Source organism: Physeter macrocephalus, chromosome 7, assembly GCF_002837175.3.
Source record: "Physeter macrocephalus isolate SW-GA chromosome 7, ASM283717v5, whole genome shotgun sequence".
Classification (NCBI taxonomy): domain Eukaryota; kingdom Metazoa; phylum Chordata; class Mammalia; order Artiodactyla; family Physeteridae; genus Physeter; species Physeter macrocephalus.
This window is the reverse complement of record NC_041220.1, coordinates 79,872,907-79,894,223: the sequence shown is the minus strand read 5'-3', so window position 1 is coordinate 79,894,223 and position 21,317 is coordinate 79,872,907. Positions and strand designations below refer to the sequence as shown.

Below are 21,317 nucleotides of genomic sequence, written 5' to 3'. Positions count from 1 at the left end.
TGACTACAGTTCCCTGTGCTATAGTAGGACCTTGTTTTTATCCATTCTATATATAATAGTTTGCATCTGCTAATCCCAAACTCCCAATCCATCCCTCCCCCACCTCCCCTCCCCCTTGGCAACCACAGGTCTGTTCTCTACATCTGTGAGTCTGTTTCTGTTGCACAGATAAGTTCATTTGTGTCATATTTTAAATTCCACATATAAGTCTTGCACTTTGATTTTATTCTCAGGTTTCCAACTTGTATAAAATATCTATTTGATGTTTGGCTTTCACCTCAAGCTTCATGTATCCAAGTCTTCTATGACCATGTCTCCCAGACTTGAGAACTTGGGATCATAGTTCGGTGCTCTCAGTGAACATCAACTCTAGTTCATTTAAGCAAATAGGGAATTTTTTGGAAGGCTACTGAGACATGGGTAGGACTACATCCATTGTCCCTGCTTCTTTATAATTCCTGCTTTAGATTTTAAATTCCGGTGCAGGCATCCATTTGACTAGCTTTAGGTGAGTCCTGGGCCCTAAAATTCCAAGGACAAAGAGAATATCTGTCTTCTCAGTTTTCTGGAAGATAGGCTTCTGCCTCCCATCAAGGTCATGCATACAGTGGAAAATTCCCCAAACATGGGAAGGAAACTCAGATACTAAGTAGCCAAGTAAACAATACATATCTCCTCTCTCCCTTTCTCTCTCTCAAATTTCAACTCTGACAGTCACCAAGTGACTTCTTTCAAATGACTCTTATTCTTCCAAATTTCCACTGCTGTCTTGCTAATTCCAGTTAGCCTTCTATCAGCCCACAAATTTTGATCATGTTTATTTTGTGGGAATAGCATTCATTATATTGTTAATAGATGCCAGGCATTATGCTAAGCACTTGACCTATATTATTTCATTTCATCTTCCTAGCAACTCTCAAAGCTGAATGTTATTATTGCCCTCTTTTACAGAGGAGGATACTGAGACTTAGAGAAGTTAAATAACTTTCCTAGGATCACACAGCTAATTAGTGATGGAATCAGGATTCAGACAGGCATTTTGACTGCTTAACTCTCATGTTAACTCTTCTGTTAACATGCCATTACTCTGCTCAAAAACTCCAGCAATCTTTATTTCTTACTAATAAGTTATAAATTCCTCTTTCTAGGTTTCAAGACTTTCTGTTATCTGACCTTTGCTACTTGACCAACTTTATTTCTAAGTCTTTCTTAATCATCAAATACTGAGGTTCTATCCTATTCAAGCTATCTTCCCAGGCCTTAATTTATCTTAATCCCAGCGTCTTCATAATGAAGAGCAATTTGCATCAGTTGGATGGGAGTCTGATTATTGGGTTCTTGGTCCCTTCATATATCTTATTAGTATAGATTCCAGCAAATAAGCCAGTAATGGTTCTAAATAATCACTAAAAAAAGTCAGAATGTATTTGTGGTTACTTTTTTTTTTTTTTTTTTTTTTTGGGGTACGGGGCCCTCTCACTTTTGTGGCCTCTCCCGTTGCGGGGCACAGGCTCCGGATGCTCAGGCTCAGCGGCCATGGCTCACAGGCCCAGCCGCTCCGCGGCTCGTGGGATCTTCCCAGACCTGGGCACAAACCCTTGTCCCCTGCATCGGCAGGCGGACTCTCAACCACTGCGCCACCAGGGAAGCCCCAGAACATAGACTTTTAATCTGGATCAACCTGAATCGAACTCATGTCCTGGTACTGGGATGCTCGCCAATTGAATACATCTCAATAGATCACTTTTAAACAGTAATGATGGTAACTTCTATAAAAAGAGAATAATAAAGTGTTTGAACTGACACCTTTATTGAAGAGACAATAAAGAGACTATAAAAGTCATCTCAGCAATAAATAACAAACAAGTTTCATCTTTAGTGGGAACTCTAAATAATTGATACTGATGGCCCAGAGCATTGTATGGAAAGTTTGAGTCACTATTGAAACTTAACAATGAAAAATATAATCATCAATTAACAGTGTCTGTCCTGGACACAGGATAGGAAGGCGTGTGTACTATGGATTTACCAATCCCAATCTCTTATAAGGGTCTCTCTCCTCGGTACGCGGGCCTCTCACTGTTGTGGCCTCTCCCGTTGCGGAGCACAGGCTCCGGACGCGCAGGCTCAGCGGCCATGGCTCACGGGCCCAGCCGCTCCGCGGCATGTGGGATCCTCCCGGACCGGGGCACGAACCCGTGTCCCCTGCATCGGCAGACGGACTCTAAACCACTGCGCCACCAGGGAAGCCCTGTGGTTACTTTTTTTAAAGGTTAACCCTTCAGTATAAATTAGGGAAGGTCTAAGCTTTTACATAGAATTTTGCAATTACTAAGATTTTGTTATTTGGAGATATATTTTTTAAGATATATGTTTTAGACTGTATTTTAAAATCTTATGTTTTTAAGAATTATGTTTGATATTAGCAAAAGAATTTTTAGTTACTAGTTCATAAGACTATGATACTGCTTAGTGAACTAGATCTAAAAGGAATAACTTAAAATTCAAATTAAAAATCTTCTTTAAATTCATTAGTGAAGAGAGATGATTAGCAATGCCTTTTTATTTGAGGAAGGAAGAAGTTTTTAAGGTCAAGTTTAGAGTGATGATTCAAGTATACTATTACATAAAATAATGTGAGTGTATGAGTAAAATCTCATTAAAGCTAAAAATTACAAAGAATATTATTCGAATTCAAATATATATATATATATATATATATTTAAATTTACTTATTTATTTATTTTTGGCTGTGTTGGGTCTTCGTTGCCGTGCACGGGCGTTCTTCGTTGTGGTGCGCAGGCTCCTCGTTGCGGTGGCTTCTCTTGTTGCGGAGCACAGGCTCTAGGCACACGGGCTTCCGTAGTTGCAGCACACAGGCTCAGTAGTTGTGTCTCATGGGCTCTAGAGCGCAGGCTCCGTAGTTGTGGCACGCGGGCTTAGTTGCTCCACGGCATGTGGGATCTTCCCGGACCAGGGCTCGAACCCTTGTCCCCTGCATTGGCAGGCGGATTCTTAACCACTGCGCCACCAGGGAAGTCCTCAAAAATATTTTTGAACAGCTACTGGAGTCTATTATATGCCACTGAGAATGCAAAGATATAAAGAGACTTGCTATTTATTGCAAATAACTTAAAATTTTTGTAAAGTAAATAAAAAATAATAAAACTCAAATATATAAGAAAAATATATTTTATATATATGCATATATATACACACACACATATATATAAACCTTCAAAGGTTTCTTGCCATATATATATATGGCAAACTATTTCTAAATTTTAGGAGATATCAATAGCGTCTGTGCTCTGGTGACCTAATTGTAGCAAATACTTTAGAATAAATGTTTGTCTTGATTGTAATTTTATAAGAATAGCACTGATAGCATGTTGTATTAGAGGCTTAGAAGAGAGAAGTAAAGTAGATACTGATTGAACTCTTCATACCTGGGGGTTGGGTGTGTGTTTGTTTTAGAGGAGTGGGTCTTTTTTTTTCTTAATTCCACTATTCTTACCTCATAAAGAGAACAAAAGAGTTCCTTGGCTCTTCTAATTCTTAAAAAAATGTAGACACTGTCCAGTTATTCCCTAAACTTTCCACTCTCGTAGCTCCCAAAGCACTTGATGCACCCTTATGCTCTTGTCCTTCCTGGTTGCAGTAGAGTGTGTATCCTCTCCCTCCTCCTATGAAAGCCCCTCCCCTGTGCCCTGATACTGCCCTTTCCTGCCTCTTAAGGAACCTCCCACCATTAATGAGGATCCCTTCATCTCCTGTATTTTCAGCTTCCTTCCCCGCAACTAGATCCTTCCCATTGACTCAAGTTTTTCCACTTTTAAAAGCAAAACAAAACGAAACCTCCCTCAACCCACTGAGTAATTCTTATCTCTCTCTTCCTTTTTGTAGCCAGACTTCTTAGAGGGATAATCTATGCTCACTGTCTCCATTTCCTCACCTCCCAATCATGTCTTAACTGCTCAAGCAAGGGACCCTGCCAAAAGTCATCAGTGACCTCCATGCAGCTAAATCCAGTCGTACTTTTTAGTCTTCATCTTACTTGATACTCTCAGCAGCTATACACTTTTTTACTTTGGCTTCCACGGTGCTAAACTACCCTGCTTTCCTCCCACTTCTGGCTGTTGCTCCTCAGCCCCCTTTGACAGATAATCCTTCCTCATTTGACCTCTTAGTACCAGAGCCAGGTGTACTCTGGTACTAGAGAATAATAGGAGATGAGGACAGAGATACAAGCAAGGATGAGCTCATGCAGGGGCTTATTGTAATATATTAAATGTATTACTGTCACTGCTAATAATATACTTTTGTATGTCTAATTTCATAAAACACTCAAGCATGGTGAGCTTTTTATTTGCCTAACTTCTATCTATCACTATTAAGGAGCAACAAGCATTGAAAAATATGATCTCCGTACAAATATGTGGACTCCTGTAGCCAATATGAATGGGAGGAGGCTGCAGTTCGGCGTTGCGGTGTTAGATGACAAACTGTATGTGGTTGGAGGAAGAGATGGACTGAAGACTTTGAATACTGTAGAATGCTACAACCCCAAAACAAAAACTTGGAGTGTGATGCCTCCTATGTCTACACATAGGCATGGCCTTGGTAAGCATAACTACAGATTCGTTCATAAGGTCATACCCTAGGCTTGCATGGCATTTTCACATTCTTTACCAGGCAGAAGAGCAGTGTGGCAGCTGCTGGGTCAACAGCAGTCACCAAGCGTTCCTGCACATGCTCCCTGTCATCTGAGAAGCAGAAGCAGAGAAAACAAGCCTGTACATAAATGTATATTGTGCAACCAGCACAAGTGAAAACGTGAATATTTATTGTGGTATACCACGATGGACTGACAAGCCACCTTTTGACATGTGGGTTCTATGTTGACAATTAGTGTTATCTAACCTAATTGAAATGCATACTTATTTAAAAACCTTTAGCATTATTGTTTTTCATCTATATCCCTTAGTTTTTAAGCAGAAATGAGTGTGACACAGAAAAATTTTGAGGTGGCACAGAGAATGTAATGATAGAAGCTTTTTATTCTTTAATTCAATAATTCACTGAGCAGATATTGATTAGTGTGTGCTATATGCCATGCTCTGTGTTCTGTAGATATACAAAGATGAGGAAGATGAGGCTTGCAATGTATGTGTATCATCCAGATTTTGCTGCATAACAAGCCACTTCAAAACTGGGAGGCTTAAACCAAGAACCATTTGTTTAGCTCATGGATCTGTGTATCAGCTGGGCAGTTCTTCTGGTCTGGACTGTCTTAGAAGATTTCTGCTGGGTTTTCTCATGAATCTAGGTTGGGCAGGCAGGCTGGTTGGCTGGTTGATCTAGAATGGCCTCACTCACGTGTGTACTGGTAGACAGGCTGTCAGCCTGTGCAGCAGAGGCAACTGGGCCATATGATGCTAATCATTCAGGCTAGCCCAGGCTTCTGCACATGGTGGCAGTCACAGGGTTTCAAAAGCAGGAAGAGAAGGCATGCTCCAATGCACAAACACTTTTCAAGCTTCTGCTTGCCTCATGTTTGCTAACATCCCATTGGCCAAAACAAGTCACATGGCCAAGCCCAGATTCAAAGTATAGAGAAATAGCCTCCTCCTCTTGATGGGAGGACCTACAAGAATCACATTGAAAATAAGCATGTATTCTGGGAAAGGAAGAATATGTGACCATATCGTCAATTTATCACAATTTGGAAAATGTTTAAAATAGTCACAATAAAGAATTTGATAGGTTATCATAAAAGATGAATTAAAAGATGAATGAGTAGCAGTGAAAGGATAGTTGAGTTTGGATAGCATAGGTTTCTACTATACTCAATTTATTAATACTGAGCACCACAGTAGAGGTTGCCCAAAAGGCCAATGAAAAATATCTAGGCATGAAGATTGGTATGGTAGTGGGTACAGCAAAAAATCAAAGAGACAGGGATTCTACTAGTTGCATTTAGGTTTCAATGAAAGATGATCTTAAATTTCAAGTTAGGTAAGTGAGTAAAACCAGACAGTTGGGGCTAAGGTACTGAGAGAAAAGCTTAAAATTAACTATATGAAATTTAACAAAGAAAACCATAACACATTACTCTTGAGTCCATAAAATCAACTATTACGTAGGCACAGAACGGGAAGATATATCTTAAAAGCAACATGAACAGGAGTTACAAATTTGTGTTGACCATAAAATCCAGGGTCAAAAGTGTGGTTCAACTGCAAACTTTCCCCTACTATGGGGAAAAGAAAATCGATTCTAACTTAAGGTAAATCTTATAGATATAGTATTACATAGAATGAGAATGCCCATGATCCAGCTATGTCTTGTGCAGATGAGATTGTGCATGGAATACTATCATTAGTTCTAGGTACCATACAAAAGACTTTATTGAACTGCAGCAAGTTCAGAGGAGAATGATCATATCACTCAAAGTGTCTTCTTTAAGCATTTTTTTTTTTTTTTTTTTGTGGTATGCGGGCCTCCCTCTGTTGTGGCCTCTCCCGTTGCGGAGCATAGGCTCCGGACGCGCAGGCTTAGCAGCCATGGCTCACGGGCCCAGCTGCTCCGCGGCATGTGGGATCCTCCCAGACCGGGGCGCGAACCCTGTTCCCCTGCATCGGCAGGCGGACGCGCAACCACTGCGCCACCAGGGAAGCCCCTTCTTTAAGCCTTTATTTCCATTTTTGTGTCATTCAAAACAGCTTTGTTGTAACTAATTTACCTTATAATAAATAATGTTTTAAATTTGAACTTATAAAAGAAATCTTTACTTAAGTAAATTTTAAATTACTTAATTACAGTCACACACACATATATAATTGAATATGTATTATATATAATTGGAGATAGATAGATTAGATAGATAGATAGATAGATAGATAGATAGATAGATAGATAGATAGGTAGATCTCCTATAGCCAGTACTGGCAGGACACAAATGAGTGGAATGATATGTTGGTTTTGGTCATACATGAATGGTGACTATTTGTGTCATCTGGCCATGATTTCACAAAAGTAAATGTCTTCGTATCACAATATTTGTGTTTTGGCCTTCAAGTGATACATATTTATATCTCACCTGACTATGGTCATGTCATACCTCTTCTCAAAACCCTCTGCTGGCTTTCCATCTCATTTAGAATAAAATCCAAAGTCCTTACAATAGTCCCGACCACCATGTGATTTGACTCACCCTTCCTCTCATCACCTACGCTCTCCCCCTTACTCACCCTCCACAGCCAACTGGCCTCTTTGCTGTATGTACCACAGACACACTAAGCATGCCTCAGGGCCTTTGTACATACTGTTCTCTTTATCTCACCTTCTTGTCCCCCAGATACCTTCATGTCTGGTTTCCTAACTTCATTCACATTTTTGTTCAAATGTCACTTTATCTGAGAGGTCTCCCTTGATCCTCTGTACTCTTTTACTTTGCTCCTTTTTTTTTCTTTTTAAAAATTTTTTTAAAGATATATTTATTTATTTGTCTGTTGGGTCTTTGTTGCTGCACGAGGGCTTTCTCTAGTTGTGGCAAGCGGGAGCTACTCTTCGTTGTGGTGAACGGGCTTCCCATTACGGTGGCTTCCCATTACGGTGGCTTCTTCCCATTACGGTGGCTTCTTCCCATTACGGTGGCTTCTTCCCGTTACGGTGGCTTCTCCTCCCATTATGGTGGCTTCCCATTACGGTGGCTTCTGCCCCGCATTGGCAGGCAGATTCTTAACCACTGCGCCACCAGGTAAGTCCCGCTACTTTTTTTTCTTGTTAGCACTTATCAGTGCCTGAAATATACGTTGTATCTGTTTCCTAACTAAAATGTTAGGTCGGGGCTTCCCTGGTGGCGCAGTGGTTAAGAATCCGCCTGCCAATGCGGGCGATACGGGTTCAAGCCCTGGCCCAGGAAGAACCCACATACCACGGAGTAGCTAGGCCTGTGCACCACAACTGCTGAGCCTGTGATCTGGAGCCTGCGAGCCAGAGCTGCTGAAGCCCGCATGCCTGGAGCCTGTGCTCTGCAGCAAGAGAGGCCACCACAGTGAGAGGCCCGTGCACTGCAATGAGGAGTGGCCCCCGCTCTCCGCAACTAGAGGAAGCCTGCGTGCAGCAACGAAGACCCAAAGCAGCCAAAAATAAATAAATAAGTGATTAAAATAAAATAAAATAAAATATTAGGTCCATCAGGGCAGAGCCCTTATCTATTATGTTCTACTAAGTGCCTGACACTTAGTAGAAGTTCAATAGCTCTTTGTTGAATAAATGAACAAATGAAATTTGGCTTGGTTCCCTCGCGATGAAACACACCAATAGATTGTGGTATCAAATCTACAGCAAAATCTCATGAATTTGAATTAAAGGGAGAAAAGAATAAAATTGCTGTTTTCTAATATATTGTAAATCCAAATGATTGAAAAATGTTTTAAATATGGCAATGTGTGCATCTTGTATTTTTTTAAATACCTTTCCCCTGTTGGACCTCAAAATACTGCCTCTAAAACTTTCAAGGGCTGCAGTGCTATTGCTCCCCCTCACCCACCCGTCTACCAAGAAGAGCTATGAGGAAGCCAGATATCTTTATCATAAATTTTTGCCTCGTTAAATTTGCATGTTAAAGGTTCCTTGTACTTACATTTCAGTTAAAAGATTTTTAAGTCATTGCTTCTTTCCTGTCTCCTTGTAGGTGTGGCTGTATTGGAAGGTCCTATGTATGCAGTAGGAGGGCATGATGGTTGGAGCTATCTGAATACAGTGGAAAGATGGGACCCTCAGGCTCGCCAGTGGAATTTTGTTGCCACTATGTCCACTCCCAGAAGCACAGTAGGTGTGGCAGTACTAAGTGGAAAGTAAGGAAATATTTAAGGTTCCACTTAAAACACAATTAAATGTATTAAGCTATATCTTGTCCAACTTAAAGATGTATAGAAATCATGAGAGAAATACTCTGAGTGATGTAAACAAACTTTTTAAATAGTCTCTTTTTATAATATCTCTAAATATAAATGGCTCAACATTGTTAGTCTTTTATTCTAATGTGCAGATATTATAAATTTCTAGTTATCATTTTGAGTGAATAAATTTTATATGAATATTCAATGTAGTCAAAATCTGGTGGTTCATATAGCTTTAAAAGTATATGGTCTTTTAAAAGTTGTATGGTCTCTCTCATGTTTCCCTAAATAATTCTTTCCATTTCTTCTACTGATTTTTCCTTACTTTTACTTCCTTCTTATCTTGGTAAACTGCTGAAAACTAGAATGCATTTAGAAAGAGGTGCTTTCTTGCTTCTTATCTGCCCTAAATAGAGTAAACAGATTTGGATAGAGCCACCACTCAGGTACTAAATACATAGTATCTTTTTCAGGCCTTTCTTCCATAAAATGAAGGCCTTATGGATATTAAATAAAAGTTGTTTGTTGCATACCTTTACTCACTTAAAATGTTTTATCATCATTTCCAGGAAGAGGAAAGAACCAAGGTTAAAACATAGAGACTTAAAATTATTTGTTGGATTGTTACTGATTATCAAAAAAATGAGAAAATGTTAGTAATATTTTTATGTTTTATGACCTAAGGTCTTGTTTCCTCAGGACCTGTTAGTTGTGTCCTTTTTTTTTGTTAATTTTTAGCACTATTACAAGTAATAAGATACAGAAACAGAAACCCATTTTTTAAATATATCTGATCTCAATACACCTCCCCTCATTTGTTTTAGCTAAAGAAATAGCTTCAAATTTTATCACTACATTTCTTTCCTAGTTCTTTGGTAGAAGAGTCAGCCACCAAAGAGTATAGAAAGGGCTTCCCTGGTGGCGCAGTGGTTGAGAGTCCGCCTGCCGATGCAGGCGACGCAGGTTCGTGCCCCGGTCCGGGAAGATCCCACATGCCGCGGAGCGGCTGGGCCCGTGAGCCATGACCACTGAGCTTGCGCGTCCGGAGCCTGTGCTCCGCAATGGGAGAGGCCACAACAGTGAGAGGCCCGCATACCACACACACAAAAAAAAGTATAGAAAGTGAAAAAAAAGAAATTACTATTTCTGGCTAGAAATATTTATTTCTAATAGAAGACATAAGAATAAATGCCTTCTCTAAAACCTGATTTCCAGACCTACAGTATCCTGGACTTCTAGGCATAGAAGTATCTTACTTTCTTACCTTTTCTTGCTCTCTAATGAGAAATAAATATTTCTGTATTTAACCTACCTGAAGCACAATTTATTGAGTATAATTCTGAGAGTACCTAATAATATCAGAAGCTAAGGACTTCTTATCTACTAAGTAGTAAGACAGTTGATTTTGAAAGTATCATATATCTATGTTGTGATTTTAACTGGTCTGTTGGGGTAGACTGGTCACTTTGTCCCTAACCTTAACTCTCTCCCTTTCATTCTTCATTTTAGAGACTCACCTAATGTTCTGCCTAAAACACAAATAGGACTATGTCACTTTCCTACCTAAAACCTTTCAGTAGCTTATCTGACCAAGCCTCCTTTTTGATCTTGCCTCTGTCCACCTCTCTAGCCTCTTCTCTCTCCTCTACCCATGCATAATACACGCCAGCAAAACTAATCTATTTGTGAAAAATACATTTTGTTTCACATTCCTATTATCTTTTAACTGACACCATCTTTCTTAGAATATTGTTTCCCCCACTTTCCTTCCTGGCAAACTCAGCATCCTTGAAACTTGCTTAAAAATTACCTCCAGGAAACCTCCAATCCCCACTCTCATCTCTTCATTCCCCCTGCACTGATTGTCCATTCCATCCTCAGCAATTTTACTGTATATAATTTGTATATAATTGTACTGCAGCATGTACCACTCTATTATTGTAGTTATTGACTGGTCCATCTCCTATAGCAGATCATGGTCTTGAATGACCTGATCTGACTTCTTGTTTCTTACACCTAGCACAGTATCCAGCACATAAATCTGAAGTGTGCAACCTTAGTGAAGAATATCCTGGTACCAGTTATACGCAGTAGTGCCTTAATCACCCCAAGAAGAGGATGTGTTAATCCATCAACCACAATTTTTCTAAGCTTGCACTAAAATAAAGTAGCAAAGTTTTAAAATATTTTGTTAGTTTCCATTTTGGGGTACAAATCCAGAACCTGGAAAAAATAGAAATTATGTTGTTAATATTTTAAATATGCAGTTTATTGAAAAAATTAATTATGTATCTTCTCTCTACCAGTCCTTTGTGATTTAAAACAAAGCATTTCCCTATGCCTCAATTTTTTTTATTTATAAAATGAAAAGCCCAGTTAAATACTATTTTTGTTATTTTAAATTATTTTACAATGCTTCCTGATGCAAAATATAGTTCGTTTCTTTAGGGAAGAACTGTTTTGAGGTTTTATGAGTTACACTCTGTATCTTAAAATTTTGAAAGTGTTAAAATTTTTATTTCTGCCATGTTTGACAGAAAGAAGCTTTGTCTAAACTTCCAGTTGCTCAGGCTACTTTTAAGCCATTGGCTGGCAAATACTTTTGGTAATAGAATCTTTCTTTCAAGTGAAACTTACAAAAACCTCGATACTTAAGGCAAATAGAGGTTCAAGTTTATAGTAAGCTTATTTTAAATTTATTATAAGTTTGAGTTTATAATATTTACTTACTGTAAAAATCAATGTAGAAGAATAAGTCTGTTTTAAAGAACACAGATTATTTCTGTTTTGTTTTGGTTGTCCAGTATGAAGAAAATCCTGATTCACAGATAAGAAGCTGAAATTGGTAATAGTTATTTTAACTACTAGAGCAATTTAATTGGAATCACAGGAAATTCTTCAGTTAAATTGCTCAAGTAGTTTGAAAGTAGTAGACATTTTTTTTCTCAGCTGAATCTCAAACAGTATCTACCAACCACTTGTATTCTTGATCATAGTTTTAGAAGTCAGGTGAGACCTAAATCTTATTTTTAAATATGTAGTACAATACTATTGCAATTTGACATAATATTTCTCTTTTTATTGTAATAGATATTGTCATGGGGAAGAAAGATGAGTTCTGAATCTTGCATGACGTTTAATTGAGCCAGGTGATATTTTTGAAAATTAAAACTACTTTTTAATCTTTAATTTTAAATGAACCATTTTGGGGGCCCCCTAACATCCTCCACAGAGTCCTGGTCTCAGAATACAGTTTGAAAACCATTGCGTGAGATATGATTCTTCAGAAAGTGTTACAATACATTTTAGCCCTTAATATTATCTCAGTGTGAATGTTGTTTGTACATTTAACATCTCCTAAAATACCGTTTTCTAAAAGAATGCAAATAGAGACAGAATTTATTTTTCCCCTTTAACACATACCATGTTTACCATGTGCCAGGCAATATTCAAAGTACTTTAAATTTGATCACCAATAATCCTGTGAGGCAGGGCTTCTAGATTTTATGGATGATGAAGTTCAGGCAGACAGAGATTAAATAACTTGTCCACAGTCACAGCTAGTAAGTGATAAGTGGTAGAACCAGGATTCAAACCCAGAGAGTCTGGCTCCAGAGTTCATGCTCTAAATCACTGTACTATACCACTTTTCACAAGGAAGAGCCATGAATTCACTGTGAATAGGGTAGGGTGATGGAAGCCTATGATACTATATGTGTGTGTGTACATATATTTTTAGTTATTAACATTTTCTAGTTGTTGACTCCTTCTAATATTCTATGATCCATAGTTAGGTAATTATTCTTCCAAGTATTAGTTAAAGATGAGGACAGCTTAATATTAAGAACAGTAGCACAAAAAAATAGTTGTTTTTTTTTAAATAGTTTTTAACAGATAAAATATTTAACAGATTAAAGTTTCAAATAAATTTCAAATTCCATACTATTAATATATTTTAAGTTTAGAACAAGACACTGCTACAAACATGTTTTGCTGTTTAAGATACGGTCATCTTATTATTTAAGAACCACTTTGAGTGGCATAGGTACTTTAAATTATGAATTAAAATTATGAAATTTGTCTTTAAAATATGTATATTTACCCAAATATAAATACTTAGAGTTTTAATGGGCATAAATTTGATATAGTTCAAATATTATTTCTCAAGAATTAAAAATAGCTAAATATTAACTAAGGCATCCATAAATTCAAAATGTGTGAGCTTTTGAACAAGCAGTGAACTGAATTTATTATTATTTTTTTAAATGATAGAAAAAATATCTACAAAGAGCTTCCTACGTGAATAGTAAGTGTAAGAAGATTTTGTGCTTAATAAAGAATATTCAAATGTTTAAATATTTAAAATATTTTATATATATTTTAAGTTCAGAGTAAAAAGACTTTTAAATTAATGCAGTATATTGATTGATAATAAATTGGTTTACTAGGCAATGTTTAGGACGTTAACCTACCAATAAATATAAATATGGTATGTTAACGTCCTAAATGTTGCCTAGTAAATCAATAGATTTGAATCTATAGTTTTATTCTCATATTTCACTATTACAAGTACATACCAGATGACTCTTGACTGTCCAGCTGCTCATTAATATAACTATTGTCCTGGTTCTGCTTCTTCCTGAGTGACCATGTACAAGTCTCTTAATCTCCATAAACCCCAGTTTCTTCACCTGTGCAACAGGGATACAAATGGTTTGTCATAGCATCATTATAATGATTAAATTAATACATGTAAAGTGCCTTGCCTGTGGTAGGTGCTCAGAGGTTAGTTTCTTTCATTTATCACCAAGTCCTATCTTAGCTATTTAAGAAATGTCATGGTATATTTATATACTATATTTTATCTATTTTAAGACATACTTTAACATCTCTAAAATTGTGATGCATTTTACACTCAATAGTAACTTGTCAGACAGAGGCAGCTGTGAAAATGTTGTCATTGTTTTCATGTGAGTTTATGTTTTCTTTTTTATATATGTACAGAATAATATATGATATATACATGTGCCATTTAATTGGTAGCACATCTTTCTTTTTTTTATAAATTTATTTATTTGTTTATTTTTGGCTGAATTGGGTCTTCGTTGCTGCGTGCGGGCTTTCTCTAGTTGCGGCTAGTGGGGGCTACCCTTTGTTGCGGTGCTCGGACTTCTCATTGCAGTGGCTTCTCTTGTTGCAGAGCATGGGCTCTAGGCACGTGGGCTTCAGTAGTTGTGGCACACGGGCTCAGTAGCTCTAGCTCGCGGGCTCTAGAGCACAGGCTCAGTAGTTGTGGCACACCAGCTTAGTTGCTCCGCGGCATGTGGGATCTTCCTGGAAGGGATCGAACCCATGTCCCCTGCACTGGCAGGCAGATTCTTAACCACTGCACCACCAGGGAATTCCCATCTTCTTTCTTAATGGCACATAAATTGACAGTATTTCTTATCGTTGATGGCACCTTGAATTCAATGAAATACCATAAGAATAACCTCTGTCTTATGCATAATAATAGCACTATCTCTTATTTATCATCCCATTTGTTGTTTTTACAGACTTTATGCAGTTGGTGGTCGTGATGGCAGTTCTTGTCTCAAGTCAGTAGAATGTTTTGACCCTCATACTAATAAATGGACACTCTGTGCACAAATGTCAAAAAGGAGGGGGGGAGTAGGAGTCACTACCTGGAATGGATTGCTGTACGCCATCGGAGGCCACGACGCACCTGCATCCAACTTGACTTCCAGACTCTCAGACTGTGTGGAGAGGTAATTTCCTGTGAAGGAAAGCTAGGAATAAAAAATCAAACCTAAGCCTCTGACACTTCCACACGAATTGATAACTTTTTACTGAGCATCCACCATGTGCAAGGCAGTTCCTTAGGAGCTCTGTAAACACTGGGTGGTCTTCTCAGGCCATCTCTCAGTCTGTCACCAAGAGCCTACTCAGTCTTCTCTCAATCTGACCTTAGAATTGATTATACAGTTTATTAATTGAATCATATGACAAACATTTATTATGTACCTATTTTGTACTGGATATTGTACCTAATAAGAAAAGGGGTTTGACAAATTTCATGGAGAATTAATTACGGGCTGGAGGCCAAATAAGAAGCAAAAAGGAGAGGGACATTCCTGACATATTTTGATATAAAATGAAGTAGTATGAAATACTAAAAGAAAATAAAGGGCTAGTAAGGCTTGAAAGCTTGATCAAGTCATCCTTGTTCGAAACTCAAATATGGGCCTAGGTAAAGAGCCCGACGTCAGTGGAAGCTCTGGACAGTGGCTTAGGCTCCCATCTGCTATGGTCAGTGGAATGGGGAGAATTGAAGGGCTTTAGGAGGTAGAGTCAATAGGAGTATGTATGAACACTCCAAAGCAGGAAGGAATATGTTTCATTCAGAAAACTGGAAGCTGGCCACTGTCATTGGAGAACAAAGAAGGAGTGGGGGGACATTGGGACAGATCATGCAGAGTCTTGAGGCCTTATTAAAAACTTTGGATTTTAAAGAGCAATGGGAAGTGCTTTCTATGAAATAATAAGCAGAGTTGGTTGGTGTTTTTTGAGAGAGCATGATAGTTACACCTGCATTTCACCTGTATTGGGGAGAAAATAATTCAGACTATACTTGTTACATGTTATAATCCAGGAAAGGGATATAGAAGTCTTTATATACTTTGCCCTATAAATTACAGGCCCACTATAGGACTGCACCCAGTGAAAAATTGTTTATTGATACAAGAAGTATTGGAAGCAGTATAAGTCATCTTAGCATGATGTATCTGCTCTTAGATAGACAATTTGGGGCAGTTCTAATTAACATACTTCATGAAAGGAACAAGAAGCTCCAAAAATGGGCAGTTAGCAATGATTGAGGCTGTAAGTCATCTTACGTAGAGCTTCATGAATTGATTTCCTCAAATTTTCAGTAGGCAACCTGAAACCTTAAAGCGGTTTTCAACATTTACATTAGCTCTTTTGACTAGTTTAAGTGTTATGCATCTGCAAAATAACTCTATTATGTTGTAAATTAAAAGTTTTCAGGAAAATATTGATATTTTTCTCTAAAATATGTTCAAATGTATTTTATATAACAGATAAGATATAAGATTAAAGGACGAAACTATTTTTATGTAAAATATTGTGAGAACAATATCAGCTCCAGTTCTAATAAAATTTTCTTTCAGATATGATCCTAAAACGGATATGTGGACTGCAGTGGCATCTATGAGCATCAGCAGAGATGCCGTGGGAGTCTGTTTACTTGGTGATAAATTATATGCTGTCGGAGGGTATGATGGACAGACTTACCTTAATACAGTGGAGGCTTATGATCCCCAGACAAATGAGTGGACCCAGGTATGGCATTTCATTTTTCATTATTACACTTACTCTGTTTTTGTTACAAACAATTGTTTTGGTAAAACAGATCCTCTCAATTATGTCCAATATCAAAATATATAGCATAAACATGATAAAGCCATCTTTTAACTAAATATAAGAAAACAGAGGGAATGTTTCATTTTATAGTATAGTTAAAATCCAAAATTACCTTTAAAATATAAGTTAGTACTCAGAGAAATTCTTATTAGTTGGTTATTATTATTATTATTAGCTGCCACCATTTACTTGCTGAGAATTGATGAGATGTTCTAGCATTGATAGAGCTGATAGGACCACAAGAGGGCTGTAATAAAGGGAGGGAGATTGTGGAAAATTAAAAACAAAGACAGTAGTCAGGAACAAATGAACCACTTACCCATACATGAGCAATAATTTTTAAATACTCAAGCCACAGATATTTGGGAGCAGATCAAATGTCTGGTTATAACCTAGTAAAGATGGCAATCCTAATTACATTAACAAGTAAGAAACCTGACCTGACAAACTTAACAGAAAAAATTCCCTCTTTGTCTATTTCTGAGAGGGCCTAGCGCTTCTAAGAATGATCTTTTGAGATCTTTGTTTCCATCATCACCCAGAACAGAACCAGGAATTTTCTGCCTCTGGCATCCAATTCAGTATATGGTACATAAAAGGCACTCAGATGTTTAATTGAGCCAAGGTTTTCCTACATACAAGGAGCAGTGGTAAGTACTGTCAAGAAAACAATACTTATGAGAATCCCTGCTGTCACAGAGCTTAACTACTTAGGTAGGTGAGATCTGCTCATGTAAAGGGAGGATCCACAGTGTGGAGCAGTTGGTATGAAGTGTCCCATGGTATAGGCAGTGAGTGGCCTAGGAAATCAAAGAGAAGAGAGGAAATGGCTGTTGAGAGGGCTTCAGTAAGGAAGAAGTGGGATTTAGTCTAAGCCTTAATGAATTGATCCAATTCAAAAAGATAGAAGAAAAGGGCTTCCCTGGTGGTCCAATGGTTAAGACTCCTTGTTTCCACTGCAGGGGGCGAAGGTTCGCTCCCTAGTCAGGGAACTAAGATCCCACATGCCGCGCAGTGTGGCCAAAAAATAAAAGGTAGGAGGAAAAAGGAAATTGTGTGAGAAAACATGAAAGAAATGTCACTAAAGCAGAAATATGCAGGCTCTATTAAGGAAGTGTGGCGGGTTATAAGGCTCCATGCTTGAGAAGAGTAGGAGTTCTTATTGGAGAGGAAGGTTGGGGTCAGGATGGAGGTCCGCAATGGTCAACCTAAAGAGTTTGGTAATGAGAAACCAGTGGAGACTTTTAACCAAGAGAGCAATGTAGTAATAGAAAGTCCACATGTCAGCAACTGGGGACAGGGTAAGTTGGGTTAGGGGCAGGGTAAGTGAAGCCTGGGTGAAAGGAAAACATTTATAAAGTTACTTCAGTTATAAGGTTTGAGGTGTTAAATATACAGATGGATCCAAGAGATATTACCAAGTCCTGTTTATTTTTAATTTATACACTTACTAGGTTGTATAGAGAGGTACAGCTTCTGAAGGAAACAGCAAAAGAATGATCAGAGAGTGTCTTAGTAGATAATGAAATAGAGCATTAAAAGAAAGGCGGTGGCGGTGGGGGGGCTTCCCTGGCAGTCCAGTGGTTAAGATTCTGCGCTCCCAATGCAGGGAGCACAGGTTCAATCCCTGGTGGAGGAACTAAGATCCCACATGCTGCATAGCGCAGCCAAAAAAAATAAATGTTTAAAAAAAAAAGAGAGAGGGGAATTTCAACAGCATAAGGAAGAATGAAGAAGATTTGTCATTCATGAAGTTGTCAGGACCTTTGAGAATATGATAGAAGCAGAAGCCACCACACAGTGTAAAAAGTAAAGAGAAGAGTGAAAGTAAATGTGGGAGCTAGAGGGGCATACGATTTTAAAATAATGATGATGATAGAAAGTTAATACTTACTGAGTACATTTTATGTACCCGACTCTGGTCTAAGTACTTTACATTAAAGAATCTTCCCAACAACCCTATAAGGAAAGTACTATTATTTCCTCACTATGTTGGATGAAGGAGTCTGAGACAGAGAGGTTAAATAGCTGACCCAACGTCACACAGCAGATAAATGGCGGAGTTAGAATTTGAGCCTAGGATCTTTTTCACAATAGAGATGAAGACAAGAGAGTTGAACAGGATTCCAGATGCTAGAAGGAGAAAGCAAAATTGAAGGACACTTTTCTGAAAGAAGGACAGGAACAGAATTGAGAGCAAAGGCAGGTCCTCCTTAGACTGGAGGAAAGATCTTATCCTCCAAAGCCAGAGGGAAAAATGAGAATATCAGTGTAGAAAGATACAAAGTGTTTTCAAGTGAAGAGAAGGATAGAAAAAGAGACTTAGATTGTATGACCTTGATCTTGTTTCTTAAGTAAGTGAGATCACTTGGTGAAGGCGAGAAGGCATAATTTGAGAGCTTGAGTTAGAGCTACGGGATTTCATAGAAATTATGAGATTACCTACCATCAGCCACCTACCATGGCAGAAGTAATTGTGAATGATAACCAAGGAATCCAAGAAGAGATAGAAGAATCTCTTTTCCTGAGATGTATTTTATTTAAGCCCTTAGGCCAGTTATAAGGAAACCTATTAGCCAGTATTTCAGACTTGCTGTTACAGATAATTAATACCTTAATGCTGAATCACCCTGTATCAAAATTAATAAATTAATAATCTGTGACCACATAACTCTTTGGTTTACATGCCATCTCCATTACTTTTTTGTTAATTTTTTTTAATTGAAGTACAGTCAATGTACGATATTATAAGTTACAGGTATACAATATAGTGATTCATGATTTTAAAGGTTATGCTCTATTTATAGATATTATAAAATATTGACTATATTCCCTGTGTTGTACAATGTATCTTTGTAGCTTATTTTACACATAATAGTATGTACCACTTAATCCCCTAGCCCTATTTTGCCCCTCCCCCTTCCCTCTCCCCACTGGTAACCAATAATTTGTTCTCTATATCTGTGAGTCTGTTTCTTTTTTGTTATATTTTCTAGTTTGTTGTATTTTTTAGATTCTACATATAAGTGATTTTAAAGCTCCTAAATGTGAATTTACAACCATAGTATCTGAAAAATAAATGTTTTCCATTCAGTGTTTCTACAAATGGACAAGAGGACATTTATTTTACAGGGAATGAAATGTGATTACTAAGTCTTAAGCCATCACCCACCCCACTACCAGCCTTGACCCAAAGCAGAAGTTGACTGCATTGTATTTAATAAATTCTCTAAGCTAAACTTTCTAGCTGGTTGTCATGACAACATCAGCTATTCACAAGGTAGAGACTTAGTGTCTTGAGTATTTTGAGAAAAGCTGCTAATTACAGACATTTTGATTTAAATGACGTAGAGGTTACTTCTAGAATACTGTAAGTAGATATGGTTTTAAAATAGGTTATTTGTTCAAAAAGATATAACAGTGATCAAAACAACTGATTCAGATGGAGAACAACCAAGAATTCTCTTAAAACTGAAGTCAGATGTATTCTTAAAATCCACTCATTGGTCTGGGGAGGAGGAGTCAAAATGACTAGAAGTCACTTTGATATCATGTATTTGACAAAATACTTTATAACATACACCCACATACATAAGTACAAAACAGACTTTCTTAGTACTTTATATTAGTCACCCCTTCCCAAATGCTAATGTCTTAATTCTGTTAGCTCAAATGCATAGATTCTTACTGGGCTCCAAGTAGTCCTTCTTTTAAAACTATCCTTGTCCACACTTATCTCCGCTATGAATTGCCCAGTGTCTAGAGTACTTCAAAAAAAAAAAAAAAAAAAGACAAGAAGTGAAAGATTTAAGAATTGTTCCTAATGCATAAGTCAAGATTATACTTTTCCCGTAGTACCTCATACTTCTATCTCACTGTCATGGAGTTTATTCACCAGGTTTGTTTCCACTCCTGAGGAGTTCAATCGGCAGTATTTATTATTTATTCACTCTGGTAAAAAGCAGTAGAATGGGTTTAGACTCTTCAGCCACGCTGAGAAGGCCATCAGTGAATGTGAAGTTAGTGGTTCCTCTGGAGTCGACAGACCCGGGGCAGACCCCGGCAGACCCGGGGCATGTGGTGTGTTCTCTGAGATAGCACTTCCGTTGCATGGCCTCTCAGGATAATACTTGGTATTTTCTCCATATTAGTCACAAAGTTACTCTAAGTGTTCAGCATTTCCTCACATCCATATTGGCATCACGTTGGCCAAAATAGTGTTTCATGTAGAACAATTCCTGTGCTATCTTTAAAAATCATCTTTAAAGAGAAGTAAATACTATATAATTATGTTATATACACAAAACTATTTAGTCTCTGAAGCTTTGGCATCAGGAGGAAGAGTCTTGTTTAAGACCCGGGCCAGCTTAGGGTTCAGGCAGCAGCTCTTTGCCAACAAGTATGAACTATTTCAGTATTTCACCGACTGGTGTGGTATTATCAACGTTTTTTTGTTTTGTTTTGTTTTTTAACATCTTTATTGGAGTACAATTGCTCCACCATGGTGTGTCAGTTTCCACTCTACAACAGAGTGAATCAGCCATACACGTACACATACTCCCACATCTCCTCCCTCCCGCGCCTCCCTCCCTCCCACCCTCCCCATCCCACCCTCTAGGTGGTCACAAAGCACCGAGCCGATCCCCCCGTGCCACGTGGCTGCCTCCCACCAGCTATCCACTCCACACCTGGTAGTGTATACATGTCCATCCCTCCCGCGCCTCCCTCCCTCCCACCCTCCCCATCCCACCCCTCTAGGTGGTCACAAAGCACCAAGCCGATCCCCCCGTGCCACGCGACTTCTTCCCACCAGCTATCCACTCCACACCAGGTAGTGTATACATGTCCATGCCACCCCCCAACCCCGTCACAGCCCACCCTTCCCCCTCCCCACATCCTCAAGTCCATTCTCTAGTAGATCTGCGTCTCCATTCCCGTCTTACCCCTAGGTTCTTCATGACCTTT

At 38.3% G+C, this 21,317-nt stretch overlaps 1 protein-coding gene across 6 annotated transcripts in view; it reads left to right on the top strand.

Moving 5' to 3' along the window:
* Window positions 1-21,317, top strand: part of KLHL5 (kelch like family member 5) — an 83,013-nt gene that overhangs the window by 58,967 nt on the left and 2,729 nt on the right. For 5 of the 6 annotated variants that reach the window (XM_055086095.1, XM_028492056.2, XM_007102314.4 and 2 more), the window contains 4 exons: window positions 4,399-4,623; window positions 8,702-8,864; window positions 14,465-14,677; window positions 16,100-16,271. In XM_055086095.1, the coding sequence (XP_054942070.1) occupies window positions 4,399-4,623; window positions 8,702-8,864; window positions 14,465-14,677; window positions 16,100-16,271 (773 nt within the window). Of the gene's footprint in view, window positions 1-4,398; window positions 4,624-8,701; window positions 8,865-14,464; window positions 14,678-16,099; window positions 16,272-16,894; window positions 17,621-21,317 lie in introns of those variants that run through there. The other variant, XM_007102311.3, reaches the window with a different exon arrangement.